Genomic DNA, 21,772 nt, shown 5'->3' with positions numbered 1-21,772 from the left:
TCGTTCTACAAATATCTACAGAGGCCTTTCTGTGCGCCAGGCATTGTTGTAAGAGTTGAGGATTTAGCAACAAGTGCAGTGGACAAACATCCCTGCCCCGGGGGAACTCATAGTTTAGCTGGGGAGACGAAAAACGAACAAGATAAATGAGTCAACTATTTATGTCAGCCAAGTGTTAACATAGTAAATGCTAAGAAAAAAAAAAGTACGAAAGAAAAGAGTTTCTAATTGTACATAGGGTGGTCAGGGAAGAGCTCCCTGGGAAGGGGACATCTGAGACGAGGCCCAAGCCACGCTGTTATCTGGGGTGAGAGTGGCTTAGAGGAGGAGGGGCCCCTGAGGGGGAGCACCCCTGGGTGCTCCTGGGACGGCGGGGTGGTGGGGAGTGTGGCTGGGGCAGAGAGCACACGAGAGGGCAGTGGTAGATGGTGCCGGGGAGGACAGAGGCCAGGACAGAGCAAGAGCTGTCAGCGTGGTAAAGACCTTGGCTTTGACTGCAAGAGAGGGAGAGCCAAGGGAGCATTTAGAGCAAAGGATCGGCACGAGCTGACTTCGGCTTAGAAAGAATTGCTCTGGCTTCCGCCTTGCGAACAGATCTTGGAGGGCTTTTTAAGCCATGTTCAAAACAAAACAAAACAAAACTTGGATTTCTATTCTGTAGGGAGAGCCCCTGAAGGCTTTTAAGCACAGGAATGACATAGTCAGATTTTGCATTTTAGAAATTCCATTTGTCCAGCATGAAAGATTTATTGAAGTAAGTCAAGGCTAGAAGCAGAGAACCCAGACAGGACACTGCTGCAGGAGTCTGGGGGCCGATGAGGATGAGGGCCTAAAGAAGATACAGACACAAAAAAGGAAGGGCAATCTTATGGAGCACACTCTGCTGGACCCGGTGGTGTTTGCAGTGGAGAATGAGAAATGGTGGAAGAATCCAGAGTGGGTCCCAGGTATCTAGATCATATGAGTAAATGGCTGGATAAGGCTCTAACAGAGAGAGTTAATTTTCTTTTTCACAGCTACCATGCCTAACACTTATAGACACTCACATTCATGGGCTGGGATGGAATGACTAGTCTCAGAACAGTCCTGGTTGGGCTTGACTATAAAGAACACATAAGCTATCCCAGAACCATGTGCTAGTGGTTTCTGGCACATGGGAAAAACAGGGGTCTTACCTGCCGATACTGTTGCTACTTTCTGAGTTGTCTAGGAAATGAGCAATGGACTGTCTGAGCACCACTCCTGGGATTTACCATGGCGGATGCCACGTGCAACTCTCTATCTGTAGAGATTAGTGGCTGGCCCTCACCAGAATCACCCTGAATGGCCCATTCATGGCAGTGCAGGACTTTTGCTTGCATGTACCTCTGCACTCTTCCAGCCTCTACCCGTTACCCAGTTCTAAAGCTGCTACCACATTCTTAGGTATTCATTACAGTAGCACCCCACTCCCATTACCAATATTCTGTCTTAGTCTGTTTGGGGTGCTGTAATAAAATGCCATAAACTGGGTGGCTTATAAACAGCAGAAATTTATTTCTCACAGTTCGGGAGGCTGGGAAGTCCACGATCAAGGTGCTGGCAGATCCAGTGTCTAGTGAGGGCCAGATATCTGCTTCGTAAATAAAAAAACACATCTACTGTGATCACACGTGGTAGAAGAGGCAAATAAGCTCCCTCTGGCCTTTTTGATAAAGACACTGATCTCATTCATGAGGGCTCTTCCCTCATGACCTAATCACCTTCCCAAGGCCCCACCTTCTAATACCATCACTTTGGGAGTTAGGATTTCAACATATGAATTCTGGGGGACACAAACATTCAGATCATAAGCAATGGGGGAAAGAGGACAAGAAAAAATAAGTTTGAGAAACAAATCGTCCTGCAAGAGCTGAAAATAGAAAGAAAAACCAAGGAGTTGATTAATTTATCCTTATCTCCTGGGTAGAGGATTAGCCAACAAGGGTGAGAAAAGCCATACTGAAGAGAAGGTCAGCTAGCGAGACTACTGAACAATTACTATCCACTGTTCAGCAATGGGATGTAGAAAGGGAAATCTTCCCCAAGGTTGGTACAACTATAAATGCCAAATACATCAATTGCTGAGTGCGTTCCTGCTCTTATTTAAGAGGAAAAGTCTTATGTCCCAAAGCAGAAGCCATGGGGTAGGCTGGCTCTGTATATTCCATGAATGTGTCCCTGTCCCACTCACGCTGGCCTTACACCTGGGTAGCCATAGGTCCCAGTCAATACCCTTTTTTATTGCCTAAGTGTTCCTTGCACCCACTGTCACTCTCAGCACAAATTATAGTCATTGTGTTTGTGCTCCGCAGTGCTCAGAGCACGAGCTCCTAGAGAACCCTTGTCCTGACACGTGTTTTCTTGTTTCGGACCTCAACTCTTGCTTAGCCAATGGCCAATGAACCTCACCTCTTTGCTCTCCCTTCTTCTCCCTGTGTTCTAGTCATTTGTCTCATTAGCTGTGTCTCTCCCAGGATGTGGTCAGGGACAAGGGGAGGAGGGGGAGGTAGAACTGCAGAAGCATAGGTCTTAGAACTGAAGGAAAGTTCCTTGGGAATGGCAACGTGAAACCAGCATGCGCTGAGTGCCTACTGTGTGCCAAGCTTGGCACCAGACATCACATGTGTGGCTATTCCATTTAATTCTCATGGCAACCTTGGAAAGCCCTTACCATCTTCCCCTTTTACAGGTGAGGAAATTGAGGATCAGGGCTGGCGTGACATGTGGGTGACAGGGCCTGACTTCCCACTGGCCAGGCTCTAAAGCCAGGTTCTCTCCACTGCTCCCTGCTGCCTCCATCCTGGCGCTGAGTAGAGGCAGCTGAGGCCGGGCTACAGCCCAGGTGCCCACCTCCTAGACAGGGCCACCCCAATTTTACAGACAAAGAAAAGGCAACTCAAAGAGGCCCCTAGCTGGCAGTGGAGGCAGAGGGATTTGAGCGGCTGACCCCAGAGTGTGAGCTCTTCAGCGCCACACACTAGTTGGCCATGGCCCCTTTTCACTGGAGCACCCTAAACTACTCGGGTTCACCTTGGGGAGAAACATGAGAACAGGTGAAGCATTAGCTAGAAGGTGATATTTATTATACATGGATTTTTAGTTATGCTGGTTTTCCTAGCTTATATTGTCCTAAATTGTTTATTTTGCGATATGAAAAGAGTTCAATGGGGGGAAATCCATACACAGAACGTAGTTTCTAACCCCAGCGTATGGAAACAGGGTTGGAGAAATGGGTTCTGTTGTTGGGAAGGACAGATCTTAATGGCCATGGCTGGCCTGGCACCGAGTGGCTGAAGAAGTCAGCTCCTGCCAGGTGTCTCAGGCTCCTTCCTGCCCCCCAGCCCTCTCCCTGCCTGTCCCCATGTCACCCTGGGCCGGGGCCCTGCTGTCCACCAAGCCACTTTCCCCAGCAGAGCAGGTGTATTCAGAGATGCTTGGAAACCATTTGGCAAAAGGAAAAGGAAGCCATTGTTCGCTTGCAGTGGGAGTCACACAACCTTTTCTTTCTGAAACATTTACATTCACATCCACATCTCTCTGTTGCTGCAGAAAATTGAGGAATGCGTGCCCTACGCTTGGACGATGGAACAGAGCCACACAAAATTAGCAGAGCTGCTGGGCCTGAAAGAAATAGCGGTGTCCCTTCCCTTCTTAAAAAAAAAAAAAAAATAACCTGACTGTGAGCAGAAAAGAATTTTAATCAAAACAGAAAGTAGGAATAAAGCACGAGGCTTTCTTTTTCAACTACTGATACCATACACATCATCCCCACAATACAGGCGATCGGGAGAAAGCTAGTGAAAAATTTTTCTAGCTTGAGATCCCAGCATCTATCTACAAGGATGAGGATAGCGTTCAACAGCACAATATAAATTTAAAAGGGAAAACCTCCAAACTTCTGCATCCGAACTCTTAGCTTTGATTTGATCTACGGAGCTGTCCCTAGAGAGAACTAACCAAATAACAAGCAAATTGGCATTGCAACCACAGTAATAGCTCACTTTCCTCATTATGAGACTGATAAACTGCACAGACTTAGGAAAGGCAGAGCCAGAAAAAGTGGAATTAGTTCCCTGGTCCTGCCTTTTATTGGACATGCTCCATCAATTAAAACTACAACATCTTTTTTTTTTTTTTAAAAAAAAAAGAAAGAAATCCCTGCATCGGCATCAGTTCTGGTTGTAACCTCGGTAATGACCTCCATGCATGGGGATTAAGGATTGCACGGGGTTGCAGCAATCAACCCCTCGTGGTCTCAGTTATTACTGCTCGAGTAAATACATGGTTGCAACAAGGCCTTCATTAACATCATGAAAATTGGGACCTCCACAAATTGAGTAATTGCTAGTGGCTTTTTGCTCTCCCTCTTTTGTCGATGTCCCTGCTTGAAATCCAGGTGGACAGTGACAGGACTCATTTGCATATGCTGAACAGGCCAGCAGAGACTCGTGCTCTTCTCTGTCATTCCAGACAGCAGTAGGGGGTTCTGTTAGAGGGGTATCTAGGCAAAGCTTTTGCAGACCTTCCCACCCAGGCTTCAATAAGGAAGCCACCAAGGCCACCCTAGGGGCCCACACAGGTGGTGTCTCTGGAGACATCAATCAATTTGGAGGTTTCTCTGAAAATGAAGCAGCAGCTCTTGGGCAAAGAGAATGGGGGTTGTGGGGGGTTGTGAGGATTATTAATCAAAGGCTGCACTGAATTAGGGGTTTGTACTCTGCATTTGCACCATGTCCAGGGCATGGCTGTGTGGTTAAAGCTATAGCAAGCCAGGGTCATGAGAAACTAAACTTACCTCTTTCCAGTTACTTCTGAGCTATGCATGTGTATGTGTGTGTGCGTCTATAGTGTTTATGAGGGAATTAGGAGTATAAATGTACTCTAAGTTAAAAAGCAGATAGGCATGTTGAGGAGAGAGCTTAGGGTAGCTCTTGGATCAATAACATTTAGTCCCGTAAAACATTTTATAAGCTATTTGCAAGGCAGAGAGAACCATGCATCTCTTTGGTACCGTCAAGAGACAAACAGCAGAGCCAGTAGAGCTGAGGGAGTCTTCCCCAGGCTGAGGGATCTCCAGCTTCTCCACCTGCCCGTGAAGGATGAAGAGGGTCTCACCTTGACTTTCCCATAGCTTCCTTTGGGGATGAGAATCTTGTAGCCATTTACTTCCACTGAGAGCTCCTTCACCCAGGAGACGGCTGAGCCCCCGCGGTGCTCATTCTTGGCCTCCACGCTGAAGAAGGGGAGGCTGGAAGTCTGCAGACACTGTCGGGCCAGCAGGTAGGCACAGGATCCTTGGAAGTGGAAGAGGAAGCCGTCAAAGGTGTGGTAGTGCGGCTCCCCAAACACCACGCACGTGCTGGTCTCCACGGGGCTGCAGTAGAAGAATTTGCCTTTGGGTTCGCACACCTCGTAGGGGCTACAAGAGGCCTCCTGGCAGTAGATCTCATTGTTGAAATCCAGACAGCGGCATTTGATGGTGCAGTTCAGGTCATCCCAAAACACCTCCCCTCGCCGAAGGAACTGTCCTGGGGAATAATGACATCAGAGCCAACATTTATTGAGCGCTTACCCTCTGTGTCAGGCGTTGGGCTAAATGCTTTACTTCCATATACCATTTAATCCACACAAGAACCCCATTAGGTAGGTATTGTCACCCTCATTTCACAGGTGAGGAAACTGAGGCTTAAGAAAAGTTGAGTAATTCATCCGAGATCACTCAGAAACTCAGTGGCGAAGCCAGGATTCCAAGCCGAGTCTGTCTGAATCCAGTCTAAGCTCTTGGCATTATCATCTCCACGGCTGGTGAGCAAAGCCACACTCAGGGAAAGACACATTATCTTAATCCACGGGAAAGGCTAGGACACTCGGGAGTCACGTCCTCCCTTTCAGGAATAGGAGGAAGGCTATTCGGAAAGAAGACCCAATTTACCAGGTTACTCAGCAACGCTGTTTATTTGCTAATTTGTTCATTCATGCAATAGACATTTATTTGTTGGGGGCCCAGTAGGTGCCAGAAAAGGTCAATAGTACAAAGCAGGAGTCCGACGCACAAGTATAAATCCCACACTCCCTGGGAAGATTCTAGAAAGGGCTGACCACTTGCTTGGCACCTTCAGCGGCTGGTTAATCCTGCAGATGCTGCTCGGGCAGCACTTACACCTGCACAAGTTGTCTTCTCTCCCCATGTTAGGCCCTGTCCAAGTCCAGGCCGCCTCTCTCTTTATCTACTGCACAGAACTTCTTGACAAAGTCCAGGTCAGGAGGAGAATGAGGTGGGGGGAGGGGAATGGTTTTTAAAGGATGTGCTATTTTTTTTAAATATCCACTACTCATTATTCAGTCTTTAAAACCATTTCCCTAATAAATAATGTCCCCCACCAAAAACCTTTGTAACATGCCAGTTGCTAACTTCAACCTTCGATTGAAATAGAAACATCTCTGGGCAGGGGGCTCTGATCTCATCCTTGGTTGGAGGTGGGTGTCAAGAAATCAATTTTCAACACTACTGACTTAACTTCCACATGTCTTTGTTTTCCTAACCTGTAAAATGTGGATAATGCTGTTTTCTCATCCCTGTCTTCTAGGGAACAATGATGCTATGAAAAAGCTAGCACACGATGACAGAGGTAAAAGCATTTGTAAATTGAGAAAGTCTGAAAAGGAAAGGTATCAATGACACAACATTAAGAAATGTAAATAACGTCCTACACCAGGAGCAACTGTAGATTGAAAAGGTTGGCTAAGATTTCTCAAGATTTCATAAAACCGAGTATCTAGTAAACAGCACAAGGCTGCAAGGTTAACCCAAGCAGAAGGCACGGCTGCCTCTGTAACAGTCTTTTCTATATCTGCCCAACAGGAATAATTACACTTTATGCCTGTAAGAATAGGACCCCAAAATGAGATAATAGATGTATTCATTCCCACTAGGTTGTATGCGTCAGCCCTACACTCTTTGGCACTAGTTCAGGGATGCATATATTATAACAGCCTCTGCCCTTTCCGGCTTCCAATAAATGAGAGGAAAATGCCTTTGAATAGAGGAGGTTTGGACCAAAAGGTAGACTCTGCGAGATAATTTTGTTTGTGAAATGATAATATAATAAAACAGCTCTAGAGGACACTTTCCCTGCTATAACCCAGGCCAAAGCCCAATCTCATTAGATTGATATATGCCCAGAGGCACATAAAGATGCGTGGCAGTCTGTATAAGGATATTGAATTTGTCCTGTATATGCAACCCGAACCCATAACTCAGGAGGAAAAGAATGAAGTCAGAGGGAAGACTTTGTACACAGCTGGCAGCTGGCCAAGTCCGCAGCTCTGCGAGCCCATGTTTTCCATTATCACGACATTTCCTTCCCAGGACTCAGGTGAGAGGCCGTCACTGGGCGCTGGCGTTGCGTGGCCACGGCCAGTCGGCTGTGCGTGCGACGCTCGCACGAAGGGGAAGAGGTGTCTGGGGCACGGTGTGTGACTGACCAGGCCCCGGGGCCAGGCCTATAGGGGAGAGAGATACCGTGGCATTGGCGTGGCGCCTCCCACGGGCTTGAAGCGATGTTGCATTCACACTCCGCGAGGGAGGAGGGCGCGCCTCTGAAATCCTGGCGAGCTCTGGAACCCGATTCTTTCAAATTCAGTTTAATACCAGCTTATCTCCCAAACATTTATTTGCCATTCTGAACATGCGGGACTTTATAATAAAGTCCACAGGGGCAAGGATGCCTAGGCTGTAAGGACTTACAGCAAGTGCAGAGGTCTGGGAAGCCTGACCACAGCGCCGGGGACGGGGCAGAGAGCATGGTGTCCCAGACCACGTGCACCTTGCTCTTCTGCACGGTAAGCAGATGGGAGCGGAGCCGGGAGGGAAGCCTGCGGCCTCCCTGGGCTGCCGAGATGCGCAGGCCGAGCTTTCTATCTGAGGAGGGAAGGGACCTCCGCACCCCTGTCCAGCACCTTCTCAGAGACCTGGGAACTGTTTCCCCGGGGCCTTCCTCTGTGCTTCCACAGCACCCTGCACTCAATGTCGATCCTGATACATCTTGTGCCACGCCACCACTGTTCCCGTGGCTGTCTCCTGTCCATGGAAATGTTATGGGTGGCTCGAGCACCTTCATCTCCAGCACCCAGTAGAGTGGCCGGCACCTCGCTGGGGCTCTTAAAATGTTCTGCAGAAAGATGTGATGTCAGGCTGCATGGCTTAAGGGGTGCATGAATGGGTGGGTGGATGAATAGATATACAGATGCATGATTTTCTGCTTCTAGTTACTATAGACTCCAGTCCTGGAAGCAGAACTGCTAAAAAAAATTCTGTTTTCTGAATACTTTTGGACACTTAAGAGTCCTTCTTATGAAGCAGGAATCCATAAACTGGGATGTTCCTGGGAGAGTCCAGGGCTATTCTACACACCCAAAGAGGTTCTGATAGTTCAGAGAAGGCTCTGAACTTTGGATGCCAGTGTAAAGGAAATCCATCAAGGTTCAACTACAGTTTGGTGGCAGAGACCCAAAGCCAGCTTTAATTCTCCCCAAATTCCTGCATGTCTTGCTGCTGCTAGAAGGATTTTAGGAATGATTACCTTAAAGACTGTGGTACTTTTTCTTTCTTTCTTTCTAGTCACACTAGGAAATACTGACTTACCCTTGTAGGGACTTGGCAACATTCCAAGTGCACCCACTCTTGTGGGTCTACAAAGTGCAGAAGGCAGAGGGAGAGTGAGGATGAGAAGAAAAACAAAAAGGTAGCGGGGGGGGGGGGGGGGTTGGAATGGCAACAAAAACAACAAAAATGTTAAATGGGAGAGCTTCCTTTTGTCCCTCTGGCTGAGAAATCACTCAAGATCCTGGTCCTTCTTGGAGTGGTTCAGAGCTGAGAGCTGTGCACACCTCAAGCAAGGACTTCCAAAGCCACAGTGTAGCGCAGGCAGGGTTCCAGCTCCCGGCGTGATGAATGTGCATGCTAAAATTACCTTGATCTCCATTACCCAGCTGAGCGATGTCAAAAGAGTAAGGCATCAGGAATGAGTCCGCCCCCGTGGCTTAAAAGCTTGCCTGTCAATCTAAACTAAACAAACCCTGCTTTGCTGCAGATGAGAGGAAAAGCTTTACCCCTGGAGGTGCAGCCATTGGCTGGGTCAATTTCCTTCCCGTCCACTTTAAATGCCCAGCGGCCTGGAACATTGACGTTCGTGGTCTCTTGGATATTCACAATCTCAGGGGTTCTTGACCCCGGGAGACTGAAGAAATTGGTGAGGTTTCCACCGTTAAATCCTGCCTGGAGCACAAAAGGAAGACAAGGCTTTTGAGTACATATACCAGCCCCATTGCTTAACTGGCCCTACTGCCTTATTTTCAGAATCCAGCACACTTGAAATCAAGAGACTCCTTTTCCTAGAGTCACTGGGGTAACCGTTCCAGGTGAGAAAGGCCTGCCTCATCCATCCCACGCCCGGAGCCGGGTATCAAAGATGGGCACAACCAGCCTCTTAGTCTACCTGCAAGATCAGATACGCTTCTCTAGTTAAGAGCTATTGGCAGGACTCCCTCCTGGATGCTGAATCACCTAAGCAGAGAGTGCAGCGATGGAAACATGCAGGAGGGTGAAGTGGAGAGCCACCTACCTGTGCCATCACTCCACCAAGACCCGTCAGGGGGTCGCCACCACTCGCTGTGCCGGTGGTCCAGTTGATTTCATAATAATTGAAGAGCGTGAATGTGTAGGAGCCATCAGACACCAGGACCGCCTGGAAGGTGTTCACCTACAGGATGGGAATGCGTGGTCCCACGACTGCCATTCCCCAAGGGGGTCTTCGCACCCCAAGGAGATCCTCCCCTCACCCCGTGCCCTTCCCGCCCCCAGGCAGCCGGGCCCTCAAGCTCTGCCTCCTCTCTGAATTTGTTCTCACCTCCGGTGGGAAAAGCAAGGCATGTGGGATTGTACATCTAAAAGAGAAATTGCCTGAGATAAACCTAGAGTCTGACTCAGCACCCACTTCCATCGCTGATTTGTAGCAGACAGAAAATTCAGAGACCTGGCTAAGCCTGTGATAATACGAGAGCACCTATAGATGGCAGCATGAGAATGAGCTACAGGAAAGAGTAGAGCCAGGGACAGGATGCCATCACCTGTTCCCGTGGCAGGGCGGGTGGGCAGGGGTGGGTTGTGGGGGGTGAGGGAGCAATGCTACCAGGGAGACTAAAGAGGTCACGTGGATTGCTCTCTCCCCTCCTGGAGAACAGCGCTAAGCTTGCCGCGATGTCTCCTTTTTTTAAAATGGAAGTTGGAAAGTGATTTTTTAAAAGCACTTTGTGGGGAGAAATTGCTCCTTTCTAAGTAAGCATTTGTGTATCCCTTTATATCTCAAAATTGCCAACACTCAGATGTACCTCAGACCAACACTAAGATGGATGATTTTTTTTTTTTTTTTTTTTTTTTTGCCAATTCCCATCTTCTAACTAAGAAAACTGAGGCCTAAGGGAAATGAGTTACTGGAAATTTCTCAGTGCTGCAGCAACAGAAAATAGGATTTGAGCCAGAGCTCCCAGTCTTTTAGAGCACTGTCATTAATTACATGATGTCTTAATTTTCAACTTTTAAGGACAGAGATGTTGTATAAATTCAAATGAACCCTGCAACAGTTTTCAGAAATAAGCTGTAGCAAACTCTGTTCTTTACATTCTCTCTTTGCTAAAGCCTACTCCTTGTCACATGTTTTCAGGAAATTAAAAAAAAATAGTGTTAAAAGGAGAGGCTGCATTGACCTTTTTCCTATTCAAACCTAGCGCTTGATACCTTCCTGATTAATACCAGGTCCGATGCAGAGGAAGACCCAAATCCTTATCCTGTGTAATCAGACTGGGGTAGAGGATCTTGGAAGTCCCAGATCTCCCCATTCTAGACAGTCCCAGGGAAAGGAAGCAAGGTGCAAGTAAAGAAGAGCCCTTTTTGTAAAGAACTTTCTTCCCAAGCTCTGTGCTGGCCACGGCTGATGGCGTTTATGATAGGGTTGCTCAGGTGTATGCCTTCACTCTCTGGCTCTGTTCAACAGAAGGGGAAAGTGGGACACAGAGATTTGTGAGCAATCAGCTCAAAATTGCTTAAAGGTCACTACTAGCAGGGTCAGGTTCAAGGGGCAGGTGCAAAGTCAAGGTCACACAAGGACTAAAGCTGGACCCTCCTTCAGACCAAGGTTCTCCTTCAGAAGTGAATTCCTTCTCTCAAAATGAAGCTGGAAATAGCTTTGGTCCAAGGAGGTCTTGAGAGCAACCCATTTCCAGGCCTGGAAGTCACCTCCAAACCAACTCGCCATCCTAACGCCACCCCAGGGCTGACTGCCATATGCATGCTCCCCTGCCTGCACTACAGGGCTCTTCAACATTCATTCTAAGACTCTTCAGGCTCTGTTTCTGTAACACCATGTTTTTCAATTCTTGCTAAACCTTATTATTATTATTTTTTTTTTTTTTTTGCTGCGGAGGACTCCTAGCAATACCTAGAGGCAGCAGCTAAGGAAAGAAGAGCTCAGGATTCAGGAGTCAGGAGACTTTGAACTGCTGCTCTGCCTCCCAGGAGGTGTGAAGCCCTTTTCCTGGCACTTGGGAAAGTTACTTCACCTCTCTGGGCCTGCTCCCTCCCCTTGAAAGTGGAGATAGTACTTGTCAGAGAACATTTTTGTGAGGGTTCAATGCTATGCAAAAATAGCCTATCACAGCACCGGACACATATAAGCCATCAGTAAATATTAGTTTTCCTTTTTTGAAGCAAATATGTGCCCTTGCCTAGTCACTTCCCTTTCTGTTGGGCTTCCATGAGACTTTCTGCCTTTAAAAAAGATCTCTCACGCCCAGCGTTTAGCTGGCCCGATGAAATGTGTTCCTGGATAGAAGGGGAAACCTAGAAGATGGGATGGAAGAGGTGGGGCCGATTTCAAAAGCAGGGATGGATGGACAATTTTGCAGCTCTGGAAGACTATAGCATCCTTTTTCTCCAAGGAACTCAAAGCACTTAGATGTTACCTCATTCATCCTCATAGAAAGAGTTCTCACCTAGTTCAGAAATTTACTCCAAAGTACAAACCAGAAAGTATCTAAATTATCTTGCCACTTTTATTGCCAATGGAAGTTTTGTTGAAAAAAAGGTGGTCAGCATTTGATGGGCATTTCTTTTTTTTTTTTCTACTCCCACTGACTAAAATTTATAGATTGCTGGCATCCTGCATTCTAACACTGTAAGCTATGAGGCTTAAAGGACATAAAACATCACCCGAGGAGTTGTTAGCGATCTATAACATGACAGAGGGAAATGTATGCTTCTTTAGAGGTTATTTCTAGCCAATGCATCCACTGTTTAAACGTGTGTCTTTCTGTTCCACAGAACCTCTTAGCGACAAAGTGCTTCTTGATGCGCTGGCCAGAAGGTGCTAAAACACAATGTGCTCACAGTGTCCCAGCTCTGAACTGCAATCCCAGCACTTTCTCACCTCTCTCTAACTCTGTGGTTTCTGTTCCACCCCTAAACAATTGACTCATTGCCAAGGAAATTGGAAAACAGATGGAATTGGAAATAATCCTAAGAAAGGGGAGGGCAGATTTCTGAGTATCTTTGCTTACTAGAAATTATACAGTTGAAGACGCGTCTGCTACTTCAAAACTCCCCACTGCCAAAGTCACTCACATAAGCTGCAGGCTTTTGTGAGAACTGCATTCTGTCCCTTTATGTGGAAAGTTGATTATCTCTACGATAATGCCAGCGATAATCTTTCTTATTTGACTTTTATTTGACTGCTCATTTGGGATTTCAGAGCAGATGTTGAAACTTTATTCATGAAACGCTTTAACTGCCCACTCTAATTAACATCAAATATGAATACTTTCAACCCTGGTCACAATAAAAAATATAGTCATAATGTAACAAAATGAGCCAGATCATTTGTGCCCAAATCTGGAACCCTATTTTTCTCTTCCGACCAGGTTTTATTGGTGGGACAGAGGGGAGAAAATTAGGGGTGGAAATAAATATTTGTGCCTCTGGCAAGAGAAAAAGACTTTAGGGGTCCCTGGATGGGTTCCTAATCAGGTGGCCTGAAACAGGTCTCAGTGCCTTAATCACTCTCCTGCGAAATAGGAATGCTACTTAGTGCAAGGAAATTGCTGAGGGGTTCTTTTTAGACATTCATAATGATTTGTGATAAGAGTGACACATCTTCTCAAATATTACAGCTGACTGGACTGGTTAGCTGTGGTATTTCCCTCTGTTTCCTGGAAAGTGGGTAGCAAGACTCATTAGTTTAACTCAAGGGAACTGACATTCCTCAGCTCTAACAATTACGCTCCTTCACGGTAGTGAAGATGGACAAGAATTAGATGTCAGGATATGAGGTGGAAAGTGGAAAATTTGAATTATTACAGGTGTAGTGCTGCTGCCTCCATAAAACGTGACTTCCTCCCATGTCACAATGAAAACCCAAGTGGCAGAGAAGGTTGCCATGTCTTTGAAGTACTTCCTGATGTCCTTGGTGGCTCTTTTCAAGATGACAGGGTCCATGGTCTCTCTGTAATAGATCTCGCCTCGAATTCCATTGTGCACATCTGCCCAAAATGGGGCAATGAAGGCCCTCCCGTCCGTCAGGGGGAAAGATTCGGGCGTGAACTGGCTCACTAGCACGTTGAAGGACACAACGCCATTGTTGTTGACCTACAGAAATAAGAGGAGTTTTTGCACAGTGGATCTGAAACCATGACAACTTCAGAGTTGCAAACCAAGACAGACATTTGCCTAATCATATGAATGAAAACAAGTTTGAAATTACTGACTTACAATGACCCCCTGAACACCAGCCTGCAATGCTCAAACTAAGAGGCTCATTTACTTCCAAACTCATCGGTTTTCTTTCACTTTCAATTTGTAGTCAGCTTTGTTTCTTATTAACAATCAGTGTCATTTTCATGTTTTCTGTCCTATCTCTATTTACACTTATCAAATGCTCCTGGGTTGTGCATGCACATGAGAGTATGTGTGTGTACTTTATGAGAGGTGTATGTGTACTGGGTGTGGTGTGTGTGTGTGTGAGTGTGGGTGCTGGTGTGCACAGGGCAGGGTGTGCTGTGTGCTGGGCGTGTGCGTGCACACACGTGCACTGGGCCAGCCAGGGAGCAATGTGAGTAACAAAGACAGATAGATCCAGAGTCTCAGATGCAAAATATACAAGAAAAACAAACAAGATGAAAGCAAAGTTAAATTAAAAAATTAAAAAAAATATTGAAGCCCCATATTATGCCTTGATTCCTATTTCGTGACAAAGCAGAAGGGTCAGACAAAGATAAATGAAATACTCCTTCATCAAACTCCGATCTCAGGATGAGCCATCTCCTGCTCTGGATGAGATATATAAAGACCTCCATTGCTGTGTCACAACCACTTCTGTACTCAGAATAAGGACAAGGTTAAGACCTCCTGATGCCCACTTCCATTCCAGCGGGTGTAGTTTAATAGCTGCTTGTACACTTGCTGCACGAAAATTGAGACATTAATACCTTACATCATATATGCAAATAACTATCCTATGGTGATTTCTTCATAATGGCTTAGTAAACTTATTAAAGTACGGAACCTTCCTGCAAATCGTAATCCACTATGTACCGTCTGTCTACACAGGACCTGTAAACAGTTCAGCCCCTACCTGCGTCTGCAGCTCTGCACTGGATAGCAAACTGATCTAACCCCGTGCCTTGCATGGCGTCAGCAGCACAAATGCCTGTGACAGGAATACTTGCAACTCTTGGATACAGAAAACCTAGAGATCACTTTCCTATCTATCCTAATTATTTGTTGTGCTCCTGTTAATCAGTAACATTATGGACATTAACAGTGACCCAGATCCCAGAGGTCAGTTACCAATTGCTGGGGCACAGGTCCGTCTGCGTGTTTGGAAGCAAGGGAGTGGGGTTTGGACAGGAAGCTGAGACTGAGCCACAAGGACATTTACAGCCTATTGTCTTCAACAACTCAGGGGCTTGGAAAAGACTGCACTACTCAAAGTGCTGGAATCGCAGGGAACAATTTATCCTCAAACACATCTGCCTCCAACTGAGGACCGTCCTTTTGCAAGGGCAAGAAAGAATTCTTCCGATTCCATGTCACATACGGCAATGGAGGACAAGGAGGAACGTAACTAAACACATTCATGCTAGAGGCCTGGGAGGCTAAGGCTTCCAGAATGGAAGTCCTGCACTCCCTTCTCATCGCCAAAATCAGGTCAACACATCCCAAAATTTACAGCAAGCTGTTACCGATACAGACTGGGAAGGCCCTGCTGTGCGTAGAGCATAAAAGGCATGTCGGGATGCGGAGTGAAGTGTTTGCTAGGGAACAATAGGTGTAATTAAACACAGAGACTAGCAGAGGCAGCTGGCGATGGCTCACATGGGTTTCGATTATATTCCATGGGTAAGGTCAGTGGTCCTCAGACTTTTGTGGGCACCAGAACCACGTGGAGGGCTCATTAAAACACAGATTACTGGGCTGTCCCCCAGAGCTTCTGTTCAGTAGGGCTGGAGTGGGGCTGAGAGGTGACATTGCTAACAAGTGCCCAAGTGCTGCAGGTGCTGCAGGTTCAGTCAGGGACCACTGGTTAGGTCAGGGAACAGGGAACTATTTCCAGGGGGAATCAGCCATGAGCTATAAATCAAAAGTTGGGGACAACAGAGGTCCAAGATGTGCAAATGGCCATGGGTAGAATGCTTAAAGATTCATTCTTCCTCCAGGGCAGGACACAGACTAGAACAGGATATGATATGATCTATATATGCCTGACCCAGTTCTTTATGGCCAAAGATAAAGACAGGTTCAGCGCCCTGAATCTTCCTCTCCATGTGCAAGTCTCACCAGCAGCAAACCCGGATGATCCTAAAACATGACCCAAGAACACAGGTGCCCAGGAGAGCTCTGACTGCAAATGGCACCATTTCTTAGTGCAGGTGTGACAGTGGGCCCCTGCGGCATATCCGCACACCCGGTGAGGGTGGCCAATTCTGCAAACAACTTTCATATAATAGTTGATTACCCCTCTACGATGTCCCGACTCGCTCCAAATTGGTAGGAAGCCCAAGAACAGCAGATGCCTAAACTTTTCACACCCCCAGAAGGGAAAGAAAAATTATATTGCTAGTACTGTGGTTCATTGTATCCTTTTATCTTGTTGAGTAGCAGAAATAATGTTCATGGCGTTGGGACCTCTGCTTCCCTTCTATGTTTAATCACCCACAAAAGCAATTTATTGCCCTGTATACTCCTCTACTATGAACATTAGCCATTAAATATACCTTCCACTTTCTTAATCATAAAACCCATCAGCTCATGAAATCTCAGAACTTGTCGTTTTGGCTGCCAATAAATCCTCCATTCCTGGAGCCCTGGAAGAAGGTACTTAAAATGCTTTTCTTAATGGCAAACGAAAGGGAGAGCCACAGAGCAACAGCTGGGCTGCTTCTCCACTTACGTAGACAGTGCGGTAAGGAACGCCGAAGAAGAAAATTGGGATGGCCAACTTAATCTCGGATGAGCTTCCGTCGTCTACTTTAGGGGTTTTGGTGTCATTCTGCCAAAATGGATACATGAGCTCCCTGGGCTGAGCTGTCGAGAGAGATGGTGGTTAGATAGATGGCAGCTCCCTCTTCCACTTGGCAAGCCACTTCCCTCCGACCTGCTAAAGCCGGCTTCCTTCAGTAAGGCCTGCGAGCCGAACACAGGCAGGCTGCCTTCTCACTCGGCCTAGACCTAGGCCACGCATGGTGCATTAGCTTCTGCCTTGGGGACAGGGAGAATGGGAGAGATATCATTTTTCCTTGGGAGAAGGCACTTTGTACTTTGTTCCTAGACTTCCATAGCTCTTGGTGAGAGCCATAGTTGCCACTGGCTGGAAGGTTGGAAGTCACCCCTGCCTGGAGCTCTCTGGGTACAGAGAGGCAGCCTCTAGATCCGGAATGGCCATGGCTATGAAGCTCCCTTCTAGCTCAAAAATCCCGCTGTCGTGTCTTTTCCTGAAAGGGGTTCCCGCCCTCCTGATGCATGATAGTAGAAGATATCAGATCCCAGAAGGAAATGAACAACAGTTGGAACCAGGACGAAAGGAGGAGGAGAGGGTTTGTAGTAACTGGTTCATGAATGACCTTGATTGAGGGCCGCTCCCAAGAGGCTCCATGCCCAGCTGCTGTTTGTAAAAGACAGACATGGGATCCTCCCGGGCATGGAGGTTGGCCAGTGAGAACCTGGGAGAGGAGGTGCAGGGCGTTGACGTGTCCTGGCCACAGGTGAGAGTCATCACACGGACACACAGCAGGGTCGCCACCTCTGCTGGCAACCTGGCGCTCTGCTCCGAAGATTCCCATCCAGACTCTTGTGAGGTGTGGCCCAGGTTGGTGAGAGAAGTGAGACAGGTTCCCCAGAGTCTGCATTACTTGGGGATCGGGTCTAATGGCATCTGTGAAATAATCTACCTTTTGGGTGTCACTTGTCTATGCCTCTGTCCTTTCTTCTCTTGAATGAAAGAAAATAAAACTAGAGAACATCCTCTTTCTCTTTTTTCCTGTTTTCTTTCTTTTTAAAAAAAACTGTTTGTTAGTTCTCAGGGGCAGTGGCAAATCCATTTGGGGTGTCTGGCCACAGTTCTTGAGGTACCTGCTCTCGCTGCCAGCCCGATGCTGACGCCCCATTCTCCTGCCGGGCCCTCGCCTTGGGCAGGCCCCCGCTCTGCACAGATGGGCTGATATCCTGGCAAGCAACTCCCTACGGGTTATCTGGCTCCTCTGGGAGCCGTGCAGTGAGCAGACAGCAGCTCACACAAAAGAGCTCGGAGGCCAGAAAGCAGCCCGGCAGGGCCAGGAAAAGTGCCAGCTCTCTGGTTCTTGAGCAGGGAGCAAGAGGAAATCCACCTGGAGGGACAGCTCATTTCTTTCCAAGTGCTAACATCAGAGGGGAGTGGGGAAAACTAGTCTGGTTCTTGGTGTATATGCATCATTCCCCGAGCCCCAAAAGTTTCTGAGATGCCCACCAGATTCGAGCCTTTAGGGGGTGCTGTGGCTAGTTTAATCTCAGGAGCACTCAGCTGATGAGCTGTATTTAATGGCACGATCAGTAGGGGAAGAGGGGTCTTCTAACATTCCTATTTATATAACAGTCAAAAATTCCAAATTCCTAGAAAGTAGGAATTTTTAAAAATATATCTTTATAATCTCTACCACAGCATTATACACAGGTACCTATTAAATTTGAAGGGTGATAAACTTTCCTAAGTTAATAGTAACAAATCAAGTCATGTCATGGATTTATCCTTCATGGGGAACTTCTTAGGACTCTTGTCCAAGTATGAGTAAGGGCTCAAATTCACACTGAATTATAATCATTTTCATGGAAAGATTAGCTGGTATATGGGACAGCACTGGGCAATCTGCCTAGAGAATGGAGGAATGGAAAAAGCCGGAGGAGACAGAAAACAATGGCCCTGAAGACTGACCCCCAACTTCTCTCTCTGTGCCAATGGCGAGGCAAGTTTACAAGATTCTTCTCTTCATGAGTGATCCTAATTAGTTTGTGATTTTGAATAGGAAAGAATGAGCAGTTAAAAATTTTCAATTTTAAGAAGAATATACACAATAAAAACATCTAATGTTGTAAATAATAAATACTCATCAAATGAAAATGCGGGTGCTTTCTAAAAAGGAGTAGATTTAAACTACAATAGGTTCCATCTCAGAAGCCATTATTATTATTAAAGAATATATAGCAGTTGGCAGCATGGCCTATCCCCATAGAATCAGAGTTAGTGAAACGAAGAATGTCACTACCCATGCTTGTCCTAGGCTGAGAATTTCACAATTAACATGACTGTGTTTCCAGATTTTCTTTCTTTCACCAAATAAAATGTACTTTCCTGGAGTACAGGTGGGAGATTGAAGTCACTGGGATCCTTTCATCATTATGGGGTTTCACACCCTGGTTTACTTGCTCTAACTTTTTAAATGTAAAAATATTGGCGCTGTCGAAGGGTATATAGATATGATCATTTTAGGCTTGTAGCCATTTGCCAGCTGAACCAAACAAACCAGCAAAATGAAGACAGGTGCTTTAGAATTTTAGCCATAAAAATTTAAAATCTACATATTCTGTCCCATTTTTCTTGTCTAAAATCCGAAAAAAAACAAACAAAAAAACAGTAGAAAGAAATGCACGTGGCCTTTCACATACGCAGGGAAACACAACACAGAGAAAAAGGAGTCACAAAGAGGAGGGTAATTATCTTATTTCACTTGTGGTTTTAGGTTTTTGATCATTAAAAGGTTGCTGATACACAAGTCACAATGCCATTATAACTTCCTAATTTTTGGCTAAAATAAGTATATTCTTTAAAGTGTCCACCATAAGTTAAATGATTTAACGAGAATCAATGATCAAGCATGGGGGTGCACACACACACCTATCCCATCTACTTTTAATGAAAATATTTTGCATTATTTTAAAGATCTACTCCATTAATACAGAGCAACCTGGTATATAAAAATTGTGTTCAAAGTTAAATAAGAAAAAGTGGGAATGTAAGCAAACACCATTCAAAGTTAATGAGTTTTGCCCTTGACAACAGAATTTAATTTACATTTTTCTGGTTGTATCTGTAGATACATGTACACCTGCCCTTACAATTATGGTTCCAATAAAAGCTTCTCTTTATAAATTCAAGAGCATGCTAATCAAGAGCTTTATGGAATTCTGTAGTACTCACCTTGGTGCCGTACAAGTGCGAAGATGAAAGAGACCCAAATTCTAAGTAATGATGAATAATTCATCCTGGAATTTTAAAAAGAAAAAGAAAAAAAAAATCCCCAGCTTGCCACAGTAAATAGAACACCAGGTGTGTTTGGTGGCAAATCCCGGGACACATCACAACCATCATAGAACAAATTCACATAACAGCATCAATAGTTCTGAGTTGAGAAGCGATTCACTGAATGCTGGCAGGTCCTCCTAAGTTCCACACTCCATGAACAAATTAGACCCCCAGAAGAAGCCAGTCTGACAGTGTGATGAGATCATTGAAATTGTCAGGCAATTCTACAGAACCAACGAGACCAGCAATGAGTAAAGGCATCTAAGTGATCACTGAAAATTAGAGGACCCAACTCTAACGTTGAGGGTGCTGGGTCGTGCCTGTAGAACAGAAATCACATCCTCGGTGAGACCTGGCTTTCTTAATTTTCTCCAGAGCTTTCCATTAGGATCAAAGAAAGTCAGCCAAAACACAGTGTGGTTCTACAGGTAGGAGGATTTAGAGTTTGCCATCACCTTCCCCATAGAAAGGAGCCAATCCATCATTTTGAAGTACTGGCCAGATTTATGGGTAGTCTAGGACTCTGTCCCCTGACTTTGCATGTGAAATGAATGATAGTTACATTGGTAATACAAAAGGACCACTCCAGGATTGCTCCTTGGAATTACAATAAAAATAGAATCCAGTGCACAAGCAAGTCGTTAGTTCCAGCAAGTTAGTTAAAGGAAGAAACATTGCGAAAATGAACTTGTTTTCATGTTAGGTTGCTTTACCCTTCATTAGGAGCGTGTTTGGTCTGTGCCGCTCTGCAAAGCTGCAATGTGAAGACAGATGCAAGCTCAAATTAGACACTAGAATCAAACTGCATGGCTAGACCATGAAGTTTGCTGCCGACAGTATTCTTACAAATAAAAACCCTCCTCTTATCACTTGAAGTTATCACAATTCTTCAGCCAGGCTTTCATGGAAAAAGCCATGAATTTATCCTGTGAGAGTTTCATTGTAAATCTTTAGCTGTCAAATACACACATTGACATTTCAAGCACATATTAAATATTAGTCAGTATTGCTGAAAATGGCACAAAGACTTTACTAGAGATCAGGATGCAGCTTTAGCGGAGGCAGGTGCCGTACAAGTTTAAGACTTGAGCCCTTAAGGGAAACTGTCCAGAGAGCAGTAAGGAAGATTCGTTTAGATATTTGTATTTATGAAAAATGCCACTAACCTGTTCTGCAGAGACTGGAGGGACTGAGTCAGAAATATTAAGTCAAATCTTGGTAAAACAAGAATTCATGTCAATTCTCCTCAACTTGCTGCCAATTATTTCTGATTCCTGAAATGACGTCTGAATCCCGTACTCTTAAAACCAAAAATTAAGTTAGTCCTGTGCTAGAGTCAGGCAAGTGTTGAGTTGCAATCAAGTTTTTTTCTATTGATTAAGGAAAAGTAAATCTAAAGATCAGTTTCAGGATTGCGTAGAGAGAGGTTCTTTTCCTGAAAAACTAGACCTTTTTTTTTCCCCCTTAAAAAAAAAAAAGTAGATTCAGATGGAAATGTCAGGTACTTGGAGCTGAAACTTTGGTCCTTTCTGATCAGAATCACTTTGCACTGAAAAACACAAAAGAAACCTCCCCCCTCTTCTACCTTTGTACCCAAAAGAAGGCAACTGTATAACGTTACAGAATTAGCATCCACCGGCATGGGATTCAAACTCCAAACAAAGCTTTGCTGCCTCCAACATTTAAATGAAGTTGGTTTTCCACTAAAGTCTTTTTTTGTTTCTCTGGTTTTGAACAGTCGCCACAGATAGGCTCTACTCTGTTTTTTCACAGGTATGCACGAAGTATTTAAAGAAACTTTTCCAAACTTTTCTAGGCTTCATTCCTTCTCTTTTGTCTCTGATCGACCGCTGTGCAGGGGAGAGGCCAGG

The 21,772-nt window shown here is 45.6% G+C and overlaps 1 protein-coding gene across 2 annotated transcripts in view; it reads right to left on the bottom strand.

The window, feature by feature from the left end:
* The window catches only part of TECTA (tectorin alpha), a 76,216-nt gene extending 54,968 nt beyond the window's left edge, over positions 1-21,248 (bottom strand). The window contains exons 1-7 of one of the 2 annotated variants that reach the window (XM_076002593.1): positions 21,068-21,248; positions 19,797-19,861; positions 16,521-16,654; positions 13,430-13,717; positions 9,645-9,782; positions 9,133-9,298; positions 5,137-5,549 (exon numbers count right to left, since the gene is read on the bottom strand). In XM_076002593.1, the coding sequence (XP_075858708.1) occupies positions 5,137-5,549; positions 9,133-9,298; positions 9,645-9,782; positions 13,430-13,717; positions 16,521-16,654; positions 19,797-19,860 (1,203 nt within the window). In that variant the 5' untranslated portion in view covers position 19,861; positions 21,068-21,248. Of the gene's footprint in view, positions 1-5,136; positions 5,550-9,132; positions 9,299-9,644; positions 9,783-13,429; positions 13,718-16,520; positions 16,655-19,796; positions 20,364-21,067 lie in introns of those variants that run through there. The other variant, XM_076002594.1, reaches the window with a different exon arrangement.
* Positions 21,249-21,772: the final 524 nt, after the last annotated feature.

This window comes from Microcebus murinus, chromosome 4 (genome assembly GCF_040939455.1).
Source record: "Microcebus murinus isolate Inina chromosome 4, M.murinus_Inina_mat1.0, whole genome shotgun sequence".
Classification (NCBI taxonomy): Eukaryota; Metazoa; Chordata; class Mammalia; order Primates; family Cheirogaleidae; genus Microcebus; species Microcebus murinus.
This window is presented reverse-complemented; position numbering and strand designations above follow the sequence as displayed.